Genomic DNA, 26,173 nt, shown 5'->3' with positions numbered 1-26,173 from the left:
AAGGAGGCGATCGATGCGTTCAAGATGATGCTCCTGATGTGGATGCTTTGTTAGTGTGGTGATGTGATGTGGAGTTTGGGATATCATGAGAATTCACAGAGCCACTAGTAAAAGATGAAGAGATATTTAACCTCATTTGGTATGGCTGAAAAAACAGGTCAAGTGACTTGTCTGAGATCATGAGGTTCATCAGCAGAGTTAGCAAATGGTTTCCTAACCATAGTCCTCTTTCCATGAAACCACGCCACCTTGGACTTCTGTTAATATTAAACTATATTGCTAATAAATGGAAATGATCTTGTTTTTTACTGATTAGGTAGTAAGTTTACTTCTAGGCAATTATTAAACAGAAAAGACGCTTTTGGTATTTAAAAAATACTAAGTAGGCTGGTGGCACAGTGTGAAGAGCCCTGGACCAAGAATCAGGAAGATCTGAGTTCAAATCCAGTCTCAGAAACTTATTAGCTGTGTGATCTTGGGTAAGTCACTTAACCACTCTTGGTCTCAATTTTCTCATCTGTAAAATGGGGATAATAATAGCACCTACATCCCAGGGCAGTTGTAAGGATAAAATGACATGTTGTTTGTAAAGTGCTTTGTAAACTGTAAAGTATTAAAAATACTAGCTATTATTATTATTTAAAATATGAAAATGTAATGTTTCTTTCCTACTTCTTGTTGAACATTGACCTTTCTCCCTCTACCTTCTTTCATGTTATACTTTAGCACATTTCCCTTAGATAAACCTGTTGGTGTACATTAGTATAATGAATAATATAATCTGAGGGTAAGGCTTATTAATTTGTCTAATAGTAAACTATCCTGTTTTAAAAGCCAAGAAGAATTTTGTTTTTGACTTTGTTATTGTAGATTTTTAGAAAGAAATTAGATACCATATTTGGCTTGTGAAATATTTTTATGTTCCAGCCATTATTTATGATCTTTTGTTTATTCAGCGGGTATTTGTTGAATATTTGAAATATATATACCCAGCATTACACTGGGTATGAAGACATGATCTTTGGTCTTGAGGTTTATCTTCCTAGGTTAGGAGACACTTATCTCACAACTATGGGAGGTAGGCAATGCTATCAATCATTTCTCAGGTGAGAAATCTGATGTTCAAAGAGGTCAGATGGGAGAGCCAGAAATCAGACCCTGGTTTACTGACTCCAAGTCTAACTTTCTTCGAATTATACCACAGCAATGTGTGATAAACGCCTTATGACTTAAGCTGTACAAACAAAATACTGTAGAAGTTCAGAAAAAGGAGAGATCACTTCCAGCTAGGGATGAAAGGACAGGGCAGGGATAAATAAAAAAAGCATCTTCTAGGAAGTGGCATTGAGCTGTGCCTAAATGGGTGCTGATGGGATGGTGTATGTTGTATTGTGGGAGAGGTTATTCCAGGCAGGGCAAACGGCATCAATGAAGGCCCAGACAGAGGCAGGAAAGTGTGGAGGATTTTTGAGGAATGGTAAATTCTATAAATTGTCTAAAGCATAAAGTTAGTGTGGGAGGTGAGTTAGGAAAGGTTAAGATGTTGGAGGGTGGCAAATAAAAGGTGGTTGTGGATTTTAGACTTTGTAATACAGCAAACATTTAATTAGTGATACTATGTGCAGACACTGTGCTAAGCCCTGGGAAGGAATTAAAAACCAAAACAATACGGAGTCACTCTTGATTTTTGAACAAGAGACTGAAATACTCCCAGCAGTGCTTTAGAAAGATGAATATATGACAGTGTATGCAGGGCAAATTGGAATGAGAGGCTTGAGGAAAGGAGACCATTTAGGAGGCTATTGCCAAACTGGACTGTCAGCTAATGGGTTACTCAACTAGGGATTCTATTTTCTTCCTCTGAGCATTTTAACAAACTGATGGGGTACAGGCCCAGAGACCTTTTCTTCCTAACCCCCAAAAAAGCCAATTTGTCGCGTCAATATTTTGGGATGTCGAGCACCTCTCCACCTTTCACCTCTTCAAAACTGTCCTCCTTTCTGCCCCTCCTCCCCCATGCCTGGAGTATACTTCTTCATTTCAAACTCTCAGAATTTTTACCTTCTTTACGATTCAGATTAGGTGCCACCTCCTTCGAGAACCTTTCCAGATCTTTTCAATTAGTTGGCTCTTCCTTCTCCAATCACCTTGTTAGACTTATCTGTGTATATGCTTTATTATCCCCTTTACCCGGTACAATACAAACTCCTGGAAGGCAGGGATTTCAACGGGAGGCACTTAACAAATGCTTGTTGAAGAAAGGCAAATTTCTGTGAAAATTAATATTATTCGATTCACAAGCTCATTGCTCTAGCATGTTGGAATATTTTTAGATCCTGTTTTGGGTCATAGATTTAGAGCAAGAAGAGTCCTTAGAGGCCATCTGGTCCACCCCCAACCCCCATTTTACTGTTGGGGAAACCGAGGTTCGGGGAGTTGAAGGAATTTTCACAAGGCACGCAGTGGTCAAACTCCCTCTCTGGGACTTAATCCCTTGGTAACCGCCGGCCAGCAACTTTTTTGCTCTCTCTAGGCCTCAGACTGCCCGTCGGTAACATAAGAGGGGGCTCTAAGTCTCTGATCCTATGAAACCCGTGCCCAATGGCAAGGGACTGGTCCAGGGTCACCCAGGCAGCCAGTCGTCCAGCCCGTCAGCTGTTCGTTCCAGCTTCTGGTCATTTGTAAACTCGAGACACTTCTCTGACCCTTAATCCACGGTGATGTTATCAGCCACCACAAGCCACAGGGCACGATCTCCACTATGCCCTCCTCTTGGCATTTACTGCGCAGGTTAGGCACGTTGCGCAGTTGCAGGAGTTCCAAAAGTCCTAGCCAGCCGCTGGCATCACGCTGCGCCTGCGCCCCTCTCTCTTCCGGCCCGGGAAGACTTCAACTCCCAGCGGCCCACTCAGCTTTCCAGACCCTTAGAGGAAGGGGGGAGGGGGAGGAGTCAGCGGAAGCCACGCCCAGTTCTGCTTCACCCGTGTGTTCTCTGAGGAGGGGAGGAAGGTGGGCGCCTGCGGTCTGCTTGGTTCGAGGCTCCTTACTGGGCTCCCCCGATCGCTCGGTTTTCCAGAGGGAAATCTCGGCGGTGGCGGAGCCTTCCCGGGTCGGGCCTCCCCTTCTTTGCCCCTCCTGTAAGTCCAGGGAGCAGAGGAGCCATTCCACCCTCCCGGGCCGGACCGACTCACCTGTAGCCCCCTGAGATAGCCCACACCCTCCCGGGTCCCCGGCCCCTCCCCCCCAGGGAGCCCTCAGGGGATCCAGGACACCTCTGGACTTCTGGGAAGAGACCCCTCCGCACACACACCTTTGTGCCCTCTAGCCCCTTTCCCCAATCTGGGACCCCTTCCCTGTCCCTGGAAGGGGGGTGGGTGGTAGATAGGGCTGGGTTGCCTAGTTACCGTCCCCTCTCCTGGGCTTTCCCCTTTCCCTCCTCTCACTCTAGTTCCACACCTCCCCATCTCTGGAATCTGATCAGAAATACGGAACAGCAGGGTAGGTGCTGAGGTTGACCTCTCGGGGAGGTACTGAGCCCATTGCCGTTTGCAGGTGCTGCAGTGACCCCGTTCCTAAGTGACCAGCAGCCCGGCGCCATGTCTCGTCCACCCCCCGATGTCGCCACTGATGACTGTCTCCGAAGTTATAACTACCTCTTCAGCCCAGATATCCTTCGGTGAGCCCTCCTAACAATCCACACCCCAACCCCAAGAATTGGGGGTGTTGAGAAGTGGATGCTCTAGCCTAAGACTGGGAAAGAATGAGTGACCTCTTAGGATTGACCCCTTATTGGGGGGTGTTGTAGCAGGGCTTCTGCCAGAAAGAACTGATGGAATCCAAATGCAGACGGAAGCAAACTATTTTCACTTTATTTTTTCCTTCTTTTGGTCCGTTTCTTTCACAACACGACTAATATGAAAATATGTTTTACATGATTGAAAGTATATAACCTATTTCAAATTACTTACCGTCTTAGGGAGGGAGAAAATTTGGAACTCAAAATTTCAAAAAAATGAATGTTAAAATTTGTTTTTACATGTAATCGAAAGAAATAAAACTATTTAAAAATAAACACACTACAGACAAAAAAAATGAGAAGGGCTTCTGGTTTGAGGTGGAGGTGGAACTTCATACTTGTAGATGGAGACTCATGTTGTGCCTCTGGGGAGGCATATGGAAAGAACCAATCTATAGCCATTGAAACTAAAGACACTGATTTTAAAAAAAATTTAATGAAAAATTATCAGTGAGGGACAGAGTAAGATAGTGATTCTTTAGATAGTTATAGTATATAAAGGACTTTACCTTTGGGTAAAAGAAAGTGCAGTGAATAGAATGCTGCTTCAGATACTAGTTGTGTGACCCTGGGCAAGGCACTTAGTCTCTGCCTCAGTTTCTAATAATAGCACCTATCTCCCAGGGCTGCTGTGCGGATCAGATGAAAATAATATTGTAAAGTGCTTTGCAAACCTTAAGCTGCTACATAAGTGCTAGCTATGATGATTATAGGCCAGGAAACATCCTTACTCTGCCATTTACTAGCAGGCCCTGCCAAGCTCAAAAGGATCATTGAATCACAGACCTAAAGCTGGAAAAGTCCAGAAGCTGTCTGGTCCAACCCTTCATTTTACAGATAAGGAAACTGAGTTCCAGAGAAGTGAAATGACCTGCTCCGGGTCACATGGTAATTGTCAAGAGGTGGAATTTGAACCCAGTTTCTTTAACTCTAGAGGCATTATTTTTTCCTGCTGTTTTGTGATGCATCAAGTATAAGACAGGTGAAGGGCTGTATCTCTGTGATCCAAGGCCAGCCTATTTCAGAGAGGATCATCATCAGAAAGTTGGCCACCTTTGTTTCTTTTTGGTACCCATCTACTAAGGTGGGTGGCTAGAGGGCAGGGATACAATCTTTATTGGTGGAGAGAGGCTATACTCTGATGAAATCATAGACCTTGTGAAATATTTTTATTATTCAGAGGGCTTAGGGAACATTTAAAATTTTATTATTTTAGATTTTTATTATCCAGAATTTAACAATCATAAGAAAAATGAGCATTTCCATACATATACATTCTAGAACAGAAGGAGAGACTGCACATGAAATCTCCATTGCAGGGATCTTGCTTTTAAAATCTTTTTTTTTTTATTATTTTGAACTTAACATGAAATAAAATGGGAATTTCCACATACATGGGTAAAAAAGGAAAAGGAGGTGGTACATGACACTGTGGCTCTCTATTAAATGCAGCTTGCAATTCTTTTAAAATGTATAACAAATTCAATATGTATCTTTCAAAGCTATTCTGTTTGTCTGTGATTCTTTCTGGCCTTTTGTCGTTTTTTAGTAAGATAATCAATGAGCCTGTCTTCCTTCCTTCCTTCCTTTCCTCCCAACCTCCTTCCTTCCTTTTCTATTCTATTGCTATTCTTCTCCTTCCCACCCCCTCCCATTGGAAAAAAATTAAAAGCCCTCTTCTAACAGATTTGCATAGTCACTTGTTTTTCTTTTTAAGCATATGATGACTGCAAAATGTAATTTTCTGTAACATTTTTAAAAGGGATTTTCTTTTCTCCACAGTGACAAAGTGGCCTTTATCACTGGAGGAGGCTCAGGAATTGGGTTCCGAATTGCAGAAATTTTTATGCGGTATGTCTCTATTCAGTAGCTTCCCACCTCTCCTGTCTTGACAGACTTTGCTCACCTAGGACTGGACAGACTCATGTTTGGTGGCTGCTTTTTACTCTTTCACCAAATTGTCCATCCTGCAGGGGCTTCGGTCAATGCCTATAGTGTCCGGTCTTCCCCAGCCATTGTCCTTCTCAAATCATGTCAGTTACCAAATCTCCTTAATTCTAGTTCTGCAGTATGTCTATATTTGCTCCATTCTCTCTTCCCACTGCCATTATCCAAGGTTAAGCCTTCATTACTACCAGCCTGCATTACTACAGTAGCCTCCTAACAGGGCTTCATGCCCTTTTCTTTCTGCCTCCTGACGTCCTTCGTGCCAGAGTAATCATCTTCATGCATCCATCTGATCATGCCACTCCTTTGCCAATTCTTCAGTTCCTTTATATTGCTTCCCTGGAAAAATTCATAGTCCTTTGCCTGGCATTAAGGCTCTACACATCCTGTCACCATTCTATCATTCCAGCTTTACCTCCTACCATTTACTTTTCCTTTATAATTGGATAACTTTTTCTCTCCTGTATTCACTTTGTGCTTTCTGCCTCTATGCCTTTGCTCATGCTGTTATGAGCAAAGTTATGTCATGTCAAGCCTGTGCTTGGTATTCCCTTCCTGATCCCCTGCATGTTGAAATTCCTATCAGTCCTTTCCAAGCCAGCTGAAATGCCAATGCTCCTTCAAGAAGCTTTGCCTGATCTTATTGCCCTATCACATTCTTGGTAAATGACATTTCTTCCCTTAGATCTCGTGTAGTACTTTCTCTTTCATGTATTTATCATGGCTTATATTATATTCTAGTGCTGTATGTGTGTTATATCTCCCTACTATATTGTAAACTCTATGGCTGCAAAGCATCTTAGTCATTTTTGTCTATTTTTAGTTCGCAGCATGGTTCTCTGCACATAAAAGGTGCTTAATAAGTGTTTTGTTATACTGAACTGAGTGTAAGATGGGTATAATGGTCCCTGCCCTACTCACCTCATAGGCTTCTTGGGGAGATCAAATGGAATAATGGATGAAAAAATTTTGAAAGCCATAACATGATGTGCAAATGTTCTCTGCACTGGTACTGTTGTGTTGTTCATCCTTTGTTCTCAACGTTTTGACTTGGGAGTGAATTGGTTTTAAGTGAGGCAGAACCATGCAAAGTCATCAGCCTCACTCTCTCCTCCAGAGTCATCAGAGTCCAGTGGCAACACAGGAGTCAAGACCATGGTCGATGGTCTAGTGGTATTTAACTAGCCAAGGAATGCAGGTTTCAAGGCTAGAGAACCACATGGTGTTTTGGGGGCAGGAAGGACATCTCAGTGAACTTGTAAAGAGGGAAGAGAGATTTATAACTTCTCTATCTCCTAAGTCCCCTGGATGTTATATCTCACATACAGCAAGCGTTTATTAAGCACTTTATGTGTACAGAGTATTGCACAAAGTGCTGGGAATACAAAGATGATGAAAAACAGCCCCTGCCCTAAAGAAGCTTAAATTCTGTTGGAGAGGATACCACATGTAAATAGATAAGTATGTGCCTGATAATTTGAGGAAGGAGACAGCACTATCAACTGTGGGGATCAAGAAGGATTTTCTGGAAGAAGTATAACATGAGAAGCCTTTAAGGAAACTTGGGATTCTGAGGCAGAGGTGAGGAAGGAGTACATTCCAGGCCTTAAGGGTGGTTTCTGCAAAGGCAAAGAGGACCTCCCTGCTCTCTAGATAGGTCACAAGTTGGATTGGTCTCCATTTCATCCTATTGCTTGCCTTTCTTCCCAGAGGAAGCCAAAGAAGAAGCTCTTTTCCCCAGCTACTCTGTACACAGACTGCTTTGAATCACTCTAGCTGGGCCTACTGGCTGCTTCCTACCCCTTCCAATTGAATAAGGAGTTTTACTGGCAGATTCATGTGCAGGATATTTTATGTGTTGAGTCCTTGGTGCAAGTAGTCAGTGGTGGTGTTTGAGTCCTGGCCAGGAGTCAACATTTTGTTTATCTCTAAGAGACCCTGGGAGTGGGGGTGGGGTTAAGGAAATTATCCTGGTATTGGTGTTTGGTAGGCCCAAGGTGTGAATAAGGATAAGAAGTTGAACAAATATTTAGACATCTACTGAGTGCAGAAGAATGAGGCCTGAGGACAGATAGAGATAAATATGACTTGGTCCCTGCTCTCATATAATTTGTAACCAACTAGGAGCATATAACCCTGTCTTCAAAACTGGTGCAAAATAGACCATGTTAAGATGAGGAGAGAGGCACAGAAGTACTTTCAAAGAAAAGAAAAAAAATTGATTAAGCAAACTTTCTTTAGTACCTGTTAGGTGCAAAAAGCAAGGAATTCAGAGAAGAAGCTGGACCACGTGGAAGGCAGAGAGGAAAAAAGAAGAGATCCCTGCGCCTCCAAACTCAGTAGTTCTTTTGGCATGGCTTGCCAAAACCGTTTGGTTTGAAATGAGTTAAAAGTATGATACAGCAACAAGACAAAACTTAATGTGATATTGGATTGTGCCAACACAAGTATAATGTCTGAGGCAGAGGGAGGGTTGACAGCCTCACTGTAGTTTTCCACAGTCAAGTCAGGTTTGTTCATTGAACGTTTCATGTTCGTTCTATCTAGAGGATCAGACTTGATGGTTCCATTCCCTGTTCTCCTGACCTTTCCTTCTTCTCCTGCTCACATCCTCTCCCATGGTTGGAATGGACTTCTAATCCACCTTTTATCCATCACCAGTTTAAGCCTCTCCCTTCCTTCAAGACTGAACTCAGCTGCCATTTTCTCCGATATTTTCAACCAACAGTGACTCTTCCTTCTTTAGATTTTTGTAGCACTTTGCTTGTTCTTTTCCTTAAAAATCTATATATGTGTCTTATCTTTCCATAGGTCTAAAGCCTCTTGAAAACAGGGTCTATGTGGGTTATGTCTTTATAGTCTCAAGTCCCTAGCATAGTGCCTTACACATAAAGGTAGTTAATGATTGTTGAATGGAATTCTGATTCCTCATTTTGGGAAGGATATTTACAAGCCAGAGCAGGTTCAGAGGAGGGAAATTAGCATGGTTAGGGGACTTGAAGATAAGTTGAGAGAACCAGGGTTGGCCATCCTGCAGCAGAGGCAATTTAAGAGGAGCTTGCTCACCATTTTATACTATTTGGAGGGCTATCATATGGAAGAGGAATTATTTTAGATTTGATGAGACAAATTGTGTCGATAGGTAGAAAATGCAGGGAGAGATTTCTTCTCAATATGTAAAACTTCTTAGTGTAAAAGTGGAATAGACCTCCCTGTGAGGTTATGAACACCCCATAACTAAAAGACTTTAAACAAAGACTAAATAATGCCCTGTTTAGAATAGATTGTATAGAGTCACATTTCCAAAACTGTGCAGCATACTCATAGGGGCACTCCTAGATATTCAAAATTTTTAACTCAATTAATAAATGGAACTATTAGGTATTTCTTTTAGCCTAACGATTCCATGAAAAAAATTACCGAGATAGTAAGGACACCAAGAAAGTTTGGGAACTTCTGGTATGGAGGACTCAGACCAGCTAAACTATCAGCTCCCTTTCAATTCTAGGATTCTGTGGCTTTCACAGGGCTGTCAAGCCCACAAAACAATAGTTATGAGGATGGTGCCCGGGGTGTGGAGCTCAGAACAATGAGGATAGTTTGTGGTAGGCATAAGTATGGATCAAAGGAATTTAATTCCATTTTATAAATGTTTATTAAGCACCTATTACATGCAAAGGACTGTGCTAGTGTACCCAAAGATGAATGTCATAGTCCCTGTCTTTAATGAGTTTACTGTCTCTAGGGTGATACAAAATATATATAAATAATTAGAATAAAAGTAGAATTTGATGAATGCCTAAGAGAATGCTATGGGAATCTCCTGTATTACTAGCCCAAGGTGGCAAGGAATTGGGGTGGCATTGTGGGCACGATGTTCAAACAGAGTGTGAAAATTTCCAAGGCCCCTTCCAGTTCTAAATTGGTGGTCCTTGTGAAGGATGGAGCAGAGAGGGGTCTTTGTCACTGAAGTGTTCACCATTGTGTTCTGGGGAGAATGAATCTTTATGTTGACTAGGACTGCCCACATAAGGTGGACATTTAACTCAGGATTCCAGATCCAGGGAACTAATTCTAACCCAGTGCTATTCTTTAGCTATTAGCCCACTTGACCCTTACCCAGGCCCCAGCCCCTTTCCTGCCCTACCCTCCTTGCTAGAGCCTCCTTGCTTCTCAGGGATGATGCTTTTAATTCAGTAGGTCCTTTTGTAAGAAAGAACACTGTCCAGTATACCCTCTCAGATAAGTGATAAAGAAAGGAGGAATCCCTGATTATGTTTTGTTTCCTTCTCCTTACTGTTTAATCTTATCCTTTTGGTGTCACCCCGTTCTGCCCCCGCACCTGGTATTTGTTGACTTAAACTGTTTGTTTTACAGGCACGGCTGCCAGACGGTCATTGCTAGCAGAAATCAACAAAGGGTGTCCGATGTGAGTGGTATCTGCCTGACAGTCGGGACTTTCTGGGGCTCATTGTAGATGTAGCACTCTGTTCCTGGATCAGCAGGTGGCCTCTAGAGAATAAGGCATGAGAGTGTGATGGTGGCACCACCTGCCTGTTTCCTCTCTATTGTAGAGTTTCTAAACACCGTGACCCCAAACCTTGCTGCTTCTCCTTGTGTTTGTGCCCCTTAATAGTATTAACTCATTTTGAAGTTTACAAAACATTTTCATCTTTATAGGCCTGGCAGGTAGATAGTGTAAAACATTCCTGCCACTTTACAGATGAGAAGACTGGGGTTTGTAGAAGTCAAGTGACTTAACCTCAGAAACATAGCTGATGAATGTCTAAATATGGATTAAAACTTAGGTCTCTTGGCTCCCCAATTCAGTGTTTTTTCCCAATCTACCTGGCTGCCTTGCTTGGTTTTTTATTGAATTACTGGTATACTTTGTGACACTTGTAGGGTATGTGTTGAAGTCCTGTGGATAGAAGAGGATAGAAGTGGGTTATTTCTTTTCTTACCCATAGCACCTTCAGGCTGGAAAGGGAAACCTTTTCCCTTAGATACCAGTGTCCTGGCTGGTATCAAACCCATTTTATTGTAAGGGAAACAAAAGGGAGCTTGGCATAGCCTCCCTTAGGTTGCTGGTAGAGCCAGCAATGACTTGAGGTTTTCTTTCCCAATCTCCCCGCTCTTGTTCCTCCATGAATTTCTTCATGGGATGAAGATTCTGGTTTATGTAGAGCTTTACATGCATTACTTAAAACCTGTGAATTAGTCGAGTGTTGCTATGCTACCTTTATTATCCTCAGATGAGGAGACGGGTTTAGAAAGGTGGAGGGACTATTGGTAAGTGGCAGAACCATGATATGAAGGCACATCTTTTGGCTCTTGTTCTTTGTGCCATTCTAAACTCCCTCTTGTGGCTGTCACTGCTGCCACATTATAGTGTGAGTAGAAATACTAGTCCAGTGCTCAAATATCTTGTGTTGTCTGCTGGTGTAGGCTGCCAAGAAGCTGATTGCTGCTACCGGCCAGCAGTGCCTTGCACTGTCTCTGGATGTCCGGGATCCTCAGACTATTACTGTTGCAGTCGATAAGGCTCTGAAGACATGTGGCAAGATTGACATTCTCATCAATGGTGAGTTCCCTCAAAGGGAGAACAAGGGGCCTCAATCCTTGGTGGAACAAACTGAAGGAACACGTCCTTTTAAGCACATGTATTCATAAAGGTATGAAACAGTCTATGAAATTTAAGGATTATTGTATTTAGAACTAAAAAGAGATCTCAGAGATTATCTAGTCCAGCTCCCTCACTTTACGGAGGAGGAAACTGAGGTCCAAAGTCACACAGGTATTAAATAGCAAAGTCAAGATTTGAAGTTTAGGTCTTTTGACTTTGAAGCAATCTGTCCACTGTACCACCCTTCCTTATAGGATACCTAGTCCAAATTATATCTAAGAATGCCTTTTAAAATCTTCCACCTCCTATCCCCTGCATATAATCATTCAGTCCCTATTTGAAAACTTTTAGTGATAAGAAACCCACAACCTCCCAAGGCAGTCCTTTCCTTTCATATTTTTAATTTTTGAAGAAGTTTGTTCCTACATGAGCCCTCTGGGACTCAGGGATGGGGAACTTTCTGCCTCAAGGCCACATGTGGCTCTCAAGGTCCTCAGGTGCAGCCCTTTGACTGAATCCAAATTTCATAGAACAAATGCCCTTGATAAAAGGATTCGTCCTGTGAAACTTGGACTCAGTCAAAAGGCTGCACCCAAGGACCTAGAAGGCCATAGGTCCCCCACCCCTGCACAAGTCCAAGCAGAATAAATCTAATTTCTATTTGATAGGCCTTTAAGCCCAATAGAAGATAGCTATCATATTCTCCTTAAGTTCTTCCTGGGGTAATCACCCCTATTTCTTCTATCCCTTCTCTATCCTAGTCACCTTACCTAGAACTGCTCAAGTTTGTCACCATGCTTCCTAAAATGTGGTAACCAGAACTGTCTGTGATATTCCAAATGTGGTCTGACTGTGGGAAAATATACCAGGATTATCTATCACTTTCCTCTTTTTGGACACCTTGCCCTCTTCTCATGCAGCTTAGGGTAGCATTTGAAATTATTGACTCATTTTGAGTTTGCAGGCTACTAAAACACACAAGCTATTGTGTAGTCACAGAGTGTCCCCTCCCCCCAACTTGTACTTATAAAGTTGATTATTTGAACCCAAAGGCAAAATTTTACATTTATTCAATTTCACCTTATTACATTTGTCCCATGGTTTTAGGCTGTCAGGATTTTTTTGGACTTTGATTCTGTATTCAGTGTATTAACTATTCTTCCCAACTTTGTGTTGTGTGCATATTTGACAAGCATGCCTCCTTCAGTAATAAAAATTTTGAACAACAGAGAGCCAAGGACACATACTTAGGGTATTCTGGTAGAGACAAAGTTGACATCTACCCACTAATTATTACTCTTTAAGCCTAGTCAATTAGTTGTGCCAGTTAACATTTTGCAGATTCTACCTTCCTTTTCCTTTAAAAATCTGTATCTCCAGGCTTTTGGCACTTTATTTGTTCTCCAGAATCTTTCAGAAATCATCAGTATTAGCTCAGTAATTATGGCTGCTAGTTCCTTCAGTGCTCTAGATCAGGGCTATCCAACCTGAGGTTTTTATTGAAACAATAGACAATATATTTTGATTTGCCATTTTAGTGAGAACTCTGCAGTAGTTGGGCTTTGTTTACTAAAGCATTTATGTAAATTTCTATGCTTGTAGGCCACATGGGGCCCCTGGGTGCATTTTGGACAGCCCTGCTCTAGTTATAATTTATTTCATTCAGGTCTGTTGTTGTGAACATTAAGGGTGCCTGGTCAAGTCAAATTAACAAGCAGTTATTAGGTGTTGACTGTGTCCCAAAGAAAGGCAAGAACAGGCCCTACCCTCAAGGAACTCATAGTCTAGTGGGGGAGATAGCATGTGAAGAAGTAAGTACACACAAGAGGTGTACAAAGCAGATACAAGGCAGTCTTAAGAGGGGAAGGCCTAGCCTTCTATACCTTCTCCTTAGTTATCGCCTGAACTTTATACAGCAACTGTGGCCCAGAAGCCACCTTGACAAGAGTGGTTCTAAAACAAGGGCAGGGTGTGTCTGATACAGGTATACCAAACTTGCCCACTTGTGCTAGCCTGCAACATGGAAGGGTGAGGCCAAGATGAGGCTGCTCCCAGATAAGGCAGGATAAAGGCTCATGAGGAGGACCCTAAGAACTTGAAAGTATTTAGGAAAGAAAAGTCCTGTTGGGATGCCTAAGGAAGTCATAGCTATCAGTGAAGGGGAAAACTATTGGCGAGTTCTCGTATCAAGGTTTTATTTTAACCTGATGTAGAGTTTTACTTGGGCAAAGGGCTTCTGGCCCAATGTCCTGCCCTCCAGGGCAGATGCTCTCCAGAGACCATCTGTGTTCCAATTTTGGGGGTGGGGAATTATCTGAGGAGACTGACCCTTGGTCAGGAAGCATTTTGTTTTTATTGGACCTTTGATTTCATTGGTGTAGGACACTCCCTCTGCTTGGGGCTATCAGTAGCTATTCCTTAACTTACTATTTTAGAGCAGAGGTTTTTAACTTTTTTGTGTACGGTGGACCCTTTTAACAGACACCTTTGGACTTCTCAGAATATTGTTTTTAAATGCATAAAATAAAATGCGTAGGATTACACATGGTACACAAAACGGACCCCTAAAATCAACATGTAGATGCCTTGGCTGTCTGTAGATCCCTGTTAAGAATATCTCTTTTCGAAAGTCACTTCTAGGCACTGAGAGATTAAGTCATTTGTTCAGTGTCGAATAGCCCCCGTGTGTCAGAGCTGGGCCTCGGAGGCCATTCTTCTGTCCGCAGGACCACACTGCCTCTCAGTATTTTTAAGTACATTATACTTTCACGTGTGCTTATTGAACTGATTGCTTAAGGTCACCAAAAAACCAGATCCACGTTTTTCTTACTTTGTCCAAGGATACAAGAAGGAGCCTACAAGCAACTTTATTCTCCAGGAGTGATTTATTAATCTAATTATGGGGATCATCTCAACAGCAACCTTTCCTATTTTGTTTTGTATTGACTTCATCCAGAGATGAGAATCCTTCCTGGTCCCTGCACCTGAATCTACAGGACCATTTTCTATGGGAGTAAATGTTTGCAAGATTGTACCCAGTGCAAATTAGATACACAGATGCCAGTATTGATAATTGCCCTTTTGGGAGTGTGTGAGAGTGTGTGTGTGTGTGTGTGTGTGTGTACCTTGGAACATGAAATCTAACTTCATGGTCACTATAATTACCATTAGTATTGAAGTAGCAGCAATAATTCAGACTACATTAGTCCAAATTGTTATATAAAATTCCTTATCTATTTATTTTGTACTTATCTGTGTAAATGTTATATCCTCCCAGTAGAATCTGTTTTTCATTTTGTCTTTGTATCCCCAGCACCTTGCACAAAACCATGCATATGGCACAAATGCTTTGTTGAATGAATGAAATACACTGTGTGCAGTGTATCTTTGTTCAAAGATAAAAAGAGTCATAAAGTAATAGGATTTAGAGTGAGACCTTAGAGGTAATCTAATCCTGTGATTTTGTAGATTTTGCAGATAAGGAAACTGATTCCCACATGGATTAAGTGAATTTCCCAAGTCACTCAGGTAGCTGCACATTAGAGCCCACACCTTCTGACTCCAAATGAGTGCTCTTTCCATTGAATCCCACTAATCTGGAATGGATCTAAAGAGCCACCCAGTTGGACCAGATGGCACCTGAACGACCCTGATGGGCAACAAGGAATGTGAGAGCATTTCTCTGGCTGTCTTCATGGGGGACCTTGGACTTTCTGGGGAAATTGACTCTTTGCTCCACACCCAAAGACTGGCATTCATACTGCTCTGGTAGGTTGAGGCATCAGTTTTTATTCCTGTCTTCTTTCCTTAAAGGGCTTTCAATAAGATGTTCACAAAGAATTTAGACTGTGATAAGTATATAGCAAAAGTTTAAAAAAAAAAGTCAAACAGGGGTGAAAGACTAGGGAAGGGGAGAGATTGGTCACTTGAAGCTGTCAGGTTTAGGGATGTGTTCATTGAGGAAGGTCACACCTAAGTTGGGCTTTGAAAGTCTAGAAAAATTTCCATCCAGAAGGGATAGAGCGAACGTGTTCAAGGCATGAGGTATGGTTAGTGTGAAGGCCTGGAGCTGCTAGATGGAGTGTCCTGTGTGAGGAACAGAGAAAAGACCACTTTGACTGAATTGTAGGGTGTGGGAAGGGGAAGAATATATAATGAGATTGGACAGATGGCTTGTGCACAGGTTGTGAAGGGCTTTAAAAACAAAATATAGAAGGTTTCTATTTTATCTTAGAAGCAGTAAGAGCCACTGGAGCTCACCCAGTAAGAATTTAATATTCATTAAATATGTTTTCTTTTTTTTTTGGACAGTTTTTATTTTATTTTACCAGAACACAAATACAAAATAGAGAAAAGAAACAAAAACATATCATAAACTTAAATATTGAAACTTAAATAAAGTAAAAAAGAAAAAAAAACATGTCATGTACATAGCAGAACATAGGAGAGGGTTCAAAATATGTAACAATAAATTTTCATTTCAAGAAAGCCTGTATGATAAATAATACAGCTTGTGTTGAGAATTGTCCATCTTTTCTTTGCTTCCTTGTGTTTTCTTTTGTTCTCTGCTGTGCACTTTTTAACTTTGTTCTTTTTTTCCCACCCCCCCCAAGAAGGCTACAATATAGTTTAGATATGTTTCTTGACACATACATGCACATACACATACACATACATACATACATATACATACACATACACATACATACATACATATACATACACTAATACATATATACATGCATATATAGACATATACTTTCCCACACATACCCTACTGCCAATCTTTGTTTTTGTTTGTACCGATCTCTTGTTTCCTATCCCTCCTGCCTCCTCTACTTTACTTCTACCCACTACATCGCCCTCCTATTACTTGCCTACCTCCCTCCTCCACCAACCACCCTGCCCTCCTGTTACATGCCTTCCCCGCTCCAGAGATCCCTCCCCTATCCTCTCATTCCCATTGATGTAAACTCCCTTTACCTATTCCCTCATTCTCCCCTCTAAAAATCCCTCTCTTGTCCTAATCTCTCCCTTGTCCTCTCTCCCCTTACTAAACCCCTACCATTTTATTTCTTCCAAATTTAGAAGACTTTTATACTCTTCCAAATATATATATGTATTGTTCCCTCTTAAACCCATTCCTGATGAAAGTAGGTTACCAGAACTACCAGCCCTCCTCTCTCGTCTAAATCCTCTGTATCGTTTCTTCTTCTTGCACCTCCATTAAATGTTTTCTAATGAATAAATGGCTTGTCTATTTAACCAGAGCCCCAGACCTGCCTTGTACAACCCTCAGATTATCTCCTCAGACAGGGGACAGTAGATAAGGTATTAGGCAGGCAGCTTGCGTTCTTTTCTGGGTAGGGAGCAGACTGTTTTCTCAGCCCTCTAGTCTACACCCTGTTCCATATGCTAGGCCCTGTCAGTGAGTGCTTGTAATAATAATGACTCATTTCTATAATTCTTTGAGGTTTATTTTTACTGTTATTAATATTAGCTCACATTGCTTCATCAAGTTAAGATTTTGTGAGGTAGATAGCATAAATATTCTCCCATTTTATAGCTGGGAATATCGAGCCCCAGAGTGGTTAAGTGACTTGCCCAAGGTTGGTTAAAGCAGAATTGAACCTAGGCCTTCTGATTCCAAGTCCAATATTCTTTCCACTTTACCAGTCTCCTTCACTCTAAGCCTCTTTATTTTGTAGACTTCTAGCCTTCATCTTTGCAGAATGAAAATCCCTAATCATTTTAGTTTGTGGTCATATGGAGGTTTCATCTGTCCATCTTTGAATTTTATCCAGTTCTGTTTTAGCTGTCTTGAGATGTAGGGACTAAGTGAAGTCAAGTCAACAAGCATTTATTAAGTGTCTTTGATATGTCAGGTACTGAGCTAGTCTCTAAGGATACAAAGAAAGGCAAAAAACAGTACCTGTCCTCAAGGAGGTCACAATCTAATGGGGGAGATAATACACAAAAAAATGTACAAATATGATTATCTATTTATCTCCTTCTCTCTCTATCTGGCTAAATCTTTCTATCCAGAGTGTCCCAAAAGTCTTGAGTGTAGTATTACTTTAGCACTTTAAAACCTCACTGAGACTTTTGAAACATTCTGTATAACTACAGAATAGATTGGAGATAATCTCGGAGGGAAGGCACTAAGATTAAAGGGGACTGGGAAAGACTTCTTGCATAAGGTGAGACTTTAACTGAGACTTGAGGAAATCCCAGAGGATGAGATGAGGAGGGATGGAATTCTAGGCATGGGGGACAAACAGTAAAAAAAAAACTCTGGGTTAGGAGTTGAGTGTCATGTTTAAGGAAGAGCCAGGAGACCAGTGTCACTGGATTGCAGAGTATGTAGGAGGGGACTAAATTGTAAGAAGACTGTAAAGATGGAGGAGGGGAGGCAGGTTGTGAAGGACATTAAAAGCCAAACAAAGGATTTGATATTTAATCCTAGAGGTGATAGGGAGCCATTGGAATTCATTGAATGGGGAGGTGACATCGTCAGACTTGAGCTTAAGAAAGATCATTTTGACAGCCAACCGAAGGATGGACTGGAGTAGGGAGAGACTTGCGGTACCCACCACTGGGCAATTGCAGTAGTCCAAGTGCCAGGTGCTGGGGGCCTGTATGGTTGTACTGGGATGGGGAGGGGCCGAGTTGTGTATTCAGGAGCCATTACCAAGATAGAAACAACGGGACTTGGCAACTAATTGGATAAGGGGGAATGAGAGAGAATGAGGAGTTGTGAACCTGGATAATGGGAAGATGGTAGTGCCTTCTACAGAAACAAGAAGTTGAGAAGAGGATGTTTAAGATGCCTCACCAAACCCAAAGGGTATGGAATTCTGGATGTTTACTCTCCCAGAGTGGCTGCTTAGGAGGTTCTTTGCATTTTCTCTCTTCCTTCCCTCACTTTTCTCCTTTAGGTGCAGCAGGTAATTTTTTGTGTGCAGCCAGCAACATTTCCTTCAATGCATACAAAACTGTTATCGATATCGATACAATTGGTACCTTCAACGTCTCCAAAGTCATGTTTGAGAAGTACCTCCGGGTAGGTTTTTACCAGTCTTTGACACGCTGGGGTTCCTGGGGGCATTTCTGGCTTTTGCTCTCACTTTCTTTCTCCTGTCTGTTTTAGGACCATGGTGGTGTGATCATTAACATCACTGCTACCCTGGACTACCGAGGGCAGGTGCTCCAGGTGCATGCAGGCACTGCCAAGGCAGCTGTGGGTATGGCCAGCTCCTTATGAGGCTTCTCCTCCCTCTCGTCCCACATTATCTGGCTCCTCCACTCCTGACAGCCTGGGCAATAACAACGGTCATCATAGTTCGTGCAGGGTGTCCTAAAAGTGTGCTTGCAGTTTTAAGCTAAATACCCTAAAGCTTAAAACTTTTGGGCCGCCCTCTGTAGCACTTTAAAGTGTGTTTAATACATGATCTCCTTTTATCGTCATAGCAGTGATCTGAAGTAGGTACTGCAAGTATTATCATCCCCTACTCTATAAGGTTTCCTCTAAAAGAAAAGGTTGCTTTTTCATGCAGCAGCCTGAAGAAATTGGCAGGCCTGACCCCTTTCAGCCTAGTCTGACTCTTTTTCTTCTTCGTACTATTCTTCCTGTTACCCTGGTTGAGAGCTACGCAGGCCTTTGCTTCCTACCCTGACTTTTGTCTTGTGTTCCCCCTTGCTGTGATGTATATGTAGCCCCTTCTTCCATTTCTTGACCATTGAGGTGTTCTTGACACTTTTTTCATCTCTCTCTTTTTATCCCTTTGCAGATGCAATGACAAGGCACTTGGCTGTGGAGTGGGGTCACCACAACATCAGAGTGAATAGCCTGGCTCCAGGCCCCATCAGCGGCACTGAAGGGATGCGTCGACTCGGTAAGGCAAGGCCATGGAGACAGCATCTCCAGTGTTATTGAATCTTCTTCTACCTCCCTGTGATTTCACGTGCTTGTTGAAAGGCAGTATGATATAGTGAAAACACTGGGAAACCAGAGATCTGGGTTCAAGTTCTGACTTTGCCAGTTTCTCAACTTGAGACACTTTTTTCAATAACCTCTAAATAAAATTTAGCATTTGCTCTGGTTGTGAATCAAAAAAAAAAATATTATTCTGAAAAGAGGTCCCAGAGGCTTCACCAAACTGCCAGAGGAGACTATGACATAAAAAATGCGTAAGAACCCCTGATCTTAGTGGCATGTTCTTCCATTTTCTTGGAGATTTTCAGCTGGCAAATTACTGTTGTCCGCAGCCCTTTAATGTTTGCAAGCCCTATAGAGGTGAGTATTCTCTTTACTCTCTAGCCTTTGAATGTACTTCAATACCCAATCTTGTTGGTGTGAATGCTATCTCTGACAGTGCAGGTCCCCACTTTTCTGTACCTCATTTTTTATGATATTTGATTTTGGCCGTATCTTTCCATACATCCTCTACAGACAATCTACCAAATGTGCTGGAGGCCAACCTCTGGTTCTTTTGATATTTCATGAACGCCAGGGCAGCATATGGCTGTTATCCCTTATTCTTGCTTCATGCCTTACCTGCATCCTTTTCTAGTCGTAAGTGTTCTTGATGGAATTTTTTTGTGATACCTCTTCCATGGAAGTCACCCTTGGGAAGCCAATGAAATAGCCCTGGACTAGTTCTAGAAAATTCCTGACTGATGTCTGACTTTTCTAAGGGTTATAACCCTGTTTTGATTCAGTCACATTATTATTTTTCATTCCTTAATATTTAGCACCTATTCTAGACATGATTTCACATGGAACTGTTTGACAATGTGGAGAATTCTGCCTTAGTATTCTTCCCCTTTTCCACCACCCACACATATTCTTTAGCCTCACTGGTGAACATGTGACTTGGACCCCCTAATTCTTTCTCCTGTTTTTCTTTTCAGGTGGCCAAAAAACCAACTGGGATAGAAATATTTTGAGAAGCCCTCTCCAAAGATTGGGGAACAAGACTGAGATTGCCCATGCTGCACTGTACTTGGCCAGCCCCTTAGCATCCTTTGTGACAGGCACAGTCCTGGTGGTGGATGGTGGGAGCTGGCTGACTTCTGCCAACGATTCCATGAAGTTGTTGGGGATTGAAACTTACCCTTCCAAACTATAGGTGATGTACACCTCTGCCCTCTTGCCCCACCCAAGTTCTACTTTTAGCAGATGTCCTATCTCATTAGTAGGAGAGGGTGACACTGGTTTCTAGCAATTTGTTGTTGTTTGGAATGGATAAGGGTTGGTTTGGTTGGCCTGAGAGAGGAGATCTGTTGAGGCAATAGGATAGTAGTGAAAAAAGCCGTGAGGGAGTGTCAAGAGACCTGGCTTTTAGTCTCAGTTCTAGTAAAGATGAGCTGTGTGACCTTGTGCAAGTCACTTCTCTTGTCATTTGCCTCCTCTCTAAGATGAGAAAATCAGATTAGCCTATGTCTAAAGGTCCCTTCCAATGCTGACATTCTCTGGTTCTCTATCTCAGGTGCCTTCTATCCCTAATTATCTGTGTCTCTTAAGCCACCAAGTTCACTTAAGGGTGTTTGTTCATAAGATCTTCTTCATGGGTCACAATGCCCTGGGCTGCTTGTGTGCGTGTGTGTGTGCGTGCGTGTGTGTGTGTGTGTGTGTGTGTGTGTGTGTGTGTGTGTAAAATGTGTCTGGGGTAGAGAGTATGGACAGATAGTTTGTTGAATTGGTAAAATACTAGTAGGGGAGGAACCATCATTATCATCATCATCATAATGGCAGCATACAGTTGTAGTTTACAAAGTGCTTTAAGTGAGGTAAGGTAGGTAAAGGAAGTATCATTATTATCTCCATCTTATAGGTGAGGAAGCTGAGATCTAGAGTAGCGAATGTTCTGCCCAAGGTCATTTGACTAGTAATTGAAGCCAAGGACTTAACCCTAAACATCTCCTTCCCTAAAATACACCGTTTTCTACTATACCGTACCTAGTTCCCTTCCTCTTTGAATTGGCGAGTTTACTTATGTGTTGCGGCCAGAAAATGGGGAAACATTTCTTAGTCTGTAGATTCTTTTTCGTAACACCTGTTGGCTAGGAAGCACTGACTTTCTCTGTTCAACCTTAGATTCAAGCTGATGGGTATTTGGGAAAAGTGAGTGGCTCCTTCAGTTGAGTTTCATAAAGGATGGCCCTTTTCTTTAGTCACTTTAATGGCTGCTCATGAGTCATTATAGTTTAAAGATCTGGAGTCCCTTTTTTTTCCTTTTTAAGGTTTACGCTCTTTATTTCTCAGAAGGGTCATTGTACTTACCATACATTAACATTAAGAATTAGACAGCTAGGTGGCACAGTGAGTACAGCACCATCCCTGGAGTCAGGAGGACCTGCATTCAAATTCAGCCTCAGATACTTGACACACTTACTAGCTGTGGGACCTTGGGCAAGTTATTTAACCCCAATTGCCCTGCCTTCCTCCCTCCAAAAGAAAATTTTTAAAAAAGAATTCATGTAATATTAAAATTATAATTCTGCATATATTTAACATCATTGCAAGGTATAGTTCTTATTAAACTTACATCAATATTGTATGAATAGAATATTTTAAATTAATGTTAGTTATTATTAATATAATTCTTTATAGGCTCAAATATCTCAAGGTATGTCAGCTAACAAAAATAGGGACTTATTATAGTAACAAACGATAATTACATAGGGCTTTAAAGTTTGCAAAGTTCTGCATCTCCTCTCCCTTGAGCCTCCTACAACCCTGTGAGATACGTTCTATGGCAGAGGTGTCAGACTTGTTGGGACATAGAACTCCCCAGTTCAGCCGGAACCAGATTACAGTGTAATTACAAATGTTTAACAAAACAAAAATATAATACAACACAGATAATGTTAAGTTGTGGTTTTCTGAGTTAGTATACAGCAGCAGGGATCAGGACCCATTTTTCTTTTGAGTTTGATACCACTTTGTATAGGAATTATTTATTATCACCTTTTTGCAGATGAGGAAATGGAGACCTAGAGAGGTAAAGGGTCTTGTCCATGGTCACCTAGCTAGTAAATACCTGGTCAGGGGCAGGGTTTTGTTTTTTTAATTCTGAAATTAATAAACACCCCCCAAAAACAGTTGCATATTCAAAGTAGAGCAGAAATAGATTATCTGCAAAAACATGCATGGCTATTAAGTACAGCTTACTTTTTAAAAAAGTATATAATACCTTAAACATGTTACTTCCAAATATGTCATGCTTGTCTCTTTCCTTTTGAGCTTCCTCCATTTCTCTCCTGTGTGTTTTAAAACATCCTTCAACGACCCTTGTCCTTCTTTTTTTCACAATCTTGTTGCTAGCTTTCCCCTTGAATTTATCCCTCCAGATAAAAAATAAAAACACAGCCCTTGGAACAAGCAAGTGTAGTCAAGTAAAACAAATCTTTTCCAGATCTCCTTTGGCACCTTCAGTCCTTCACTAGAAATGGGATTTGAACCTAGTTCTTCCTGACACTGAGGCCAACACTATCCGCTCTGCAATGCTGCCTTTATGATTGAGTTGCATATTGCATAACTCAGTCCCAGTTTATAGGGACACCAGTTTCCCCACTTTAAGAAAGAGAGCCCTAGCTGAAGTGAGGACTGGGAAATTAGAATCCTTTCTGTTATTGATTTGCTATGTGACATTCGACTAAATACTGCCCCTCTCTGTGCTTTACCTCCCTCATCTGTTTGGGATTAGATCAAGGGCGGGAAAGGGGATTCTGAGCTCCCTGCACAAAATGTCCTTTGAATTGCACACCCAAGGGGACCTAAGAGCTCTGCTGAGCTTGTGCCTGAGTAGTCAGTCTTAAAGGGGTGCCCCTAAGCCTTCAGTTGCACTTCGTATGACAAACAGTAGGCTTTGAGAACAACCTTCCCCTCTTTCTCCTAAATGTATTTTTAAAATCATCACCAAGGGAATTGAGTATGCATCTGTGTGTATTACAGAGGGAGATGGTGGGAATTCCTTTGCCTTATTCATATGTGATTTATTGTAGTGCCATGGCTGAGGACTTTTCCAGGGGTAACATGCCCACTGCATCATTTCCCTTGATAGGCAAGGGGGTGCTGTGGCTCAAAGAAATGATCAAACTTTTTAAAAGTTTGGTTCTCAAGGTATCTTCATTTCAACACTGAAGGAAGGAGTCCTTGGCCCTGGCCCTTGTGCTGTCTGGTAGGGAGTGCTAGGCAGAACTTGCCGTTCCCTTTCCTAGATCCTTGAGTATACTCCCTAAAACAGGAGAAACTATTGTTTGTCTTGAGAATAATTGTCTGGTTATCCCAGGAAAATACTGAGCTGCTAGCTCCCACCTTCTCTCTCTGTAGCCCTCAGGATGAACAGAAGGACTCCATCACCCATAAACCCCTGAGTCCCCACCATGAGGACTTTGTGCCAGCCACCTGGCCCCAGGTTTCTTCTGGACTGTGGAAGGAATATTTTGCTTCAGCTCTTTATATTCCCTAGCTGTCAGTTCTGAGAGTCCCTGCTTCTCTACCCTTCATCCTAGCCACCTCTGCCACCTGTGCCTGGCTGAAATTAGTCACTCTGGAACCCCAGTCCAGTAAAGAATACAGAATGTTGTTGGGCATTTTCTTTTAATGCTTCCTGATTCCAGTTCACAGTCTGTTCTCACTTAGGTCCTAGTTATACAATGTAATGCTGACATCTGTTAATATTTCTTACAGGTAGCTGCCTTGCTGAGATAAATGCAGGAGGATTCCTCGCTCAGACCTGCTCTTTGATCCAGTGCTACAGCTTTCTCCCAGAAGCCTTTCCTGTCCTTTTCTCCACTTGATTCCCTCTGGCATGCCAAGCTATTTCAAGGCAAAGCTGTAGGGTGCTGAATCTAACAAACCTATTTCTCACAGCCCTTCCACTCATAGGGGTTTTCTGGCAAAAAAGCCTAGTGAATCTAGAAACATCCTCTCCTTTCTAGTGGCCCCATTACTGATGCTACCAGGCAGGTTATGGGGGCCAATTTGTTGAGCTGCTGGTAAGATAATCTTTAATTAGGGGGTAGGACTGGATTGGGTTCAAACAAACAAAACTTGAAATGCATTAAATCTGTATTTCTTATGCCCTTGGAACAAAGGGCTCCTATTGGAAAGATGTCAGCCTCCTCTCCCAACCTTTAGTGCTGACTAACCTGCTGGGAACATTGCTCAAAACTTGCCTAGTAATAAGAGCCTCATTTAAACCTGGGTTATCTTTGCTTGTTCTTTCTAAGGATAAAAAAGATGACTGTGATGAAATGAGTGCCAGGCCAAAATGACCAGAACTTCAGGTTCCTACCATAACTTGGACTCCTTCATTCCAAAGACCTAGGATCAGCTCTTGAATTTGCTTCCTAATCCAAACTGGGCCTTCAGGTTCTCTAAACTTTGGGGAGGGGAGGAAAGGATCATTAGACTAGACTTTATCATAGACAAAAGGAAAAAGAAAATTGATGCTGTTAATAATCCAGGTCCAAATCCCTCTTCTGTCCAAACTCTGGAGTATTGCTTCAACTGTTCCCTTTGCTTAGTGTAGTCTTGACCTTTTTCTTTGGAAGGGGAGAGTACAACAGGAAGGAATGAAGTGTGACTGGATCTACTCTGGCCTCCCAGACTTACCTGGAGCCCTTTTCCCACCATTCAAACACTACCAGCTGAGAATTGCTTATGGCAAAGTGAGACTTAATAATACACAGTGGTGTTTTATAAGGGCTTGGAGGAAGTGATATCTCTTTTTGGGCAGAATCCACCCCTTCCTGGGGCATGCTAATAGAATATTAACAGAAGCATCCCTCCTGGGTTGCATATAGATTTTGCAAGGGGTTATTCACAAGCTCTTGGTAACTGGGAGATGCCAGCAGCAGATAGGTTGCTCTGACTCAAAGCTAATTAGGGCTAGGTGTGGGGATGGGGTAGGGCTAGCTGGGAGAGTGAGTGATTGCATTAATTCATTAATTCCCTGTGATGCCGACTGCTTCAAACATAATAGTAGCAAGCTCTTCAAATGCAGCGAGCTTTTGATTATTCTGGGGACAGTTACCTAGACCTATGCTTTCTTATTCCTCCAGCTTCCTCCTGCTTGCCATTTTCCTGCATAATAACACCTCTACCCCTGTCTGGGCACGGACTAGGGAAATAGCCCCCTGGTTTAATTACTTACAAAGTTTTGTACTGAACTTATTGACCACAGTGGCATTTTGCAGCAACTTTGGAAGTGTTTTGTCCATGCATTCTTGTGTGAAGAACTTGCCAAAGGGGAACTGAATTTATACTATTTGTTTAAATCAGGCTGGGCCCTTTTACCTTCAGTATAGCAGCGGGAGACTGTTGTACCAGCCTTTTCTCAAATCCTCTCTTTTCCCTTCCTGTTTCCTGTCCCCCAGTACTCACTATCCCCAGGTCCATTGGGGCAGCCGATGCTAGTAGCATCAGCCTGGTAATGGGTTCCATCCGCCGTGTATCATTGATTTTTGCTACATTAATCCTGTTTTTACCTAGAAATTTGTTTTTCAGAGATCTTTTTTTCCTTGGTGCCTTATGCCACAACTTTCAAGTATAGGACATTGTAATAGTGGGAAGTACATCTTCCTCTCTTCCTTATGGTGCAAGGCTGAATTATGACACCTCCCTAGGGTCTGATGTTTTGTTTAGGAAAGATTCAGAATGTTGGATGAGGAACACATATAAATGATTGAATATGCTGTTTTTCTCTTTGTATCCTGGTCATAGATGGAGGGGGAAGTTTACAAAAAAAAAGTTGAGATAAATAATAAATTAATAAAATCTTTTATTTGTTTAA

At 41.9% G+C, this 26,173-nt stretch overlaps 1 protein-coding gene across 2 annotated transcripts; it reads left to right on the top strand.

Moving 5' to 3' along the window:
- The first annotated feature begins 369 nt into the window (after window positions 1–369).
- On the top strand, window positions 370–26,173 carry DECR2 (2,4-dienoyl-CoA reductase 2). 2 transcript variants are annotated; one of them, XM_036737663.1, is made up of 10 exons: window positions 370–479; window positions 3,553–3,676; window positions 5,579–5,647; window positions 10,121–10,172; window positions 11,192–11,327; window positions 18,308–18,432; window positions 18,520–18,613; window positions 19,160–19,264; window positions 20,283–20,500; window positions 24,067–26,173. In XM_036737663.1, exons 2-9 carry the CDS (start codon window positions 3,597–3,599, stop codon window positions 20,498–20,500), a joined length of 879 nt encoding a protein of 292 aa, XP_036593558.1. In that variant the 5' UTR covers window positions 370–479; window positions 3,553–3,596; the 3' UTR covers window positions 24,067–26,173. The 2 variants fall into 2 exon arrangements, with proteins under 2 accessions (XP_036593558.1, XP_036593560.1); XM_036737665.1 differs by lacking the exon at window positions 370–479 and adding an exon at window positions 2,981–3,137.

Source organism: Trichosurus vulpecula, chromosome 9, assembly GCF_011100635.1.
Source record: "Trichosurus vulpecula isolate mTriVul1 chromosome 9, mTriVul1.pri, whole genome shotgun sequence".
Classification (NCBI taxonomy): Eukaryota; Metazoa; Chordata; class Mammalia; order Diprotodontia; family Phalangeridae; genus Trichosurus; species Trichosurus vulpecula.
The sequence above is the reverse complement of the archived record's forward strand: the minus strand, read 5'-3'. Positions and strand labels throughout refer to the sequence as shown.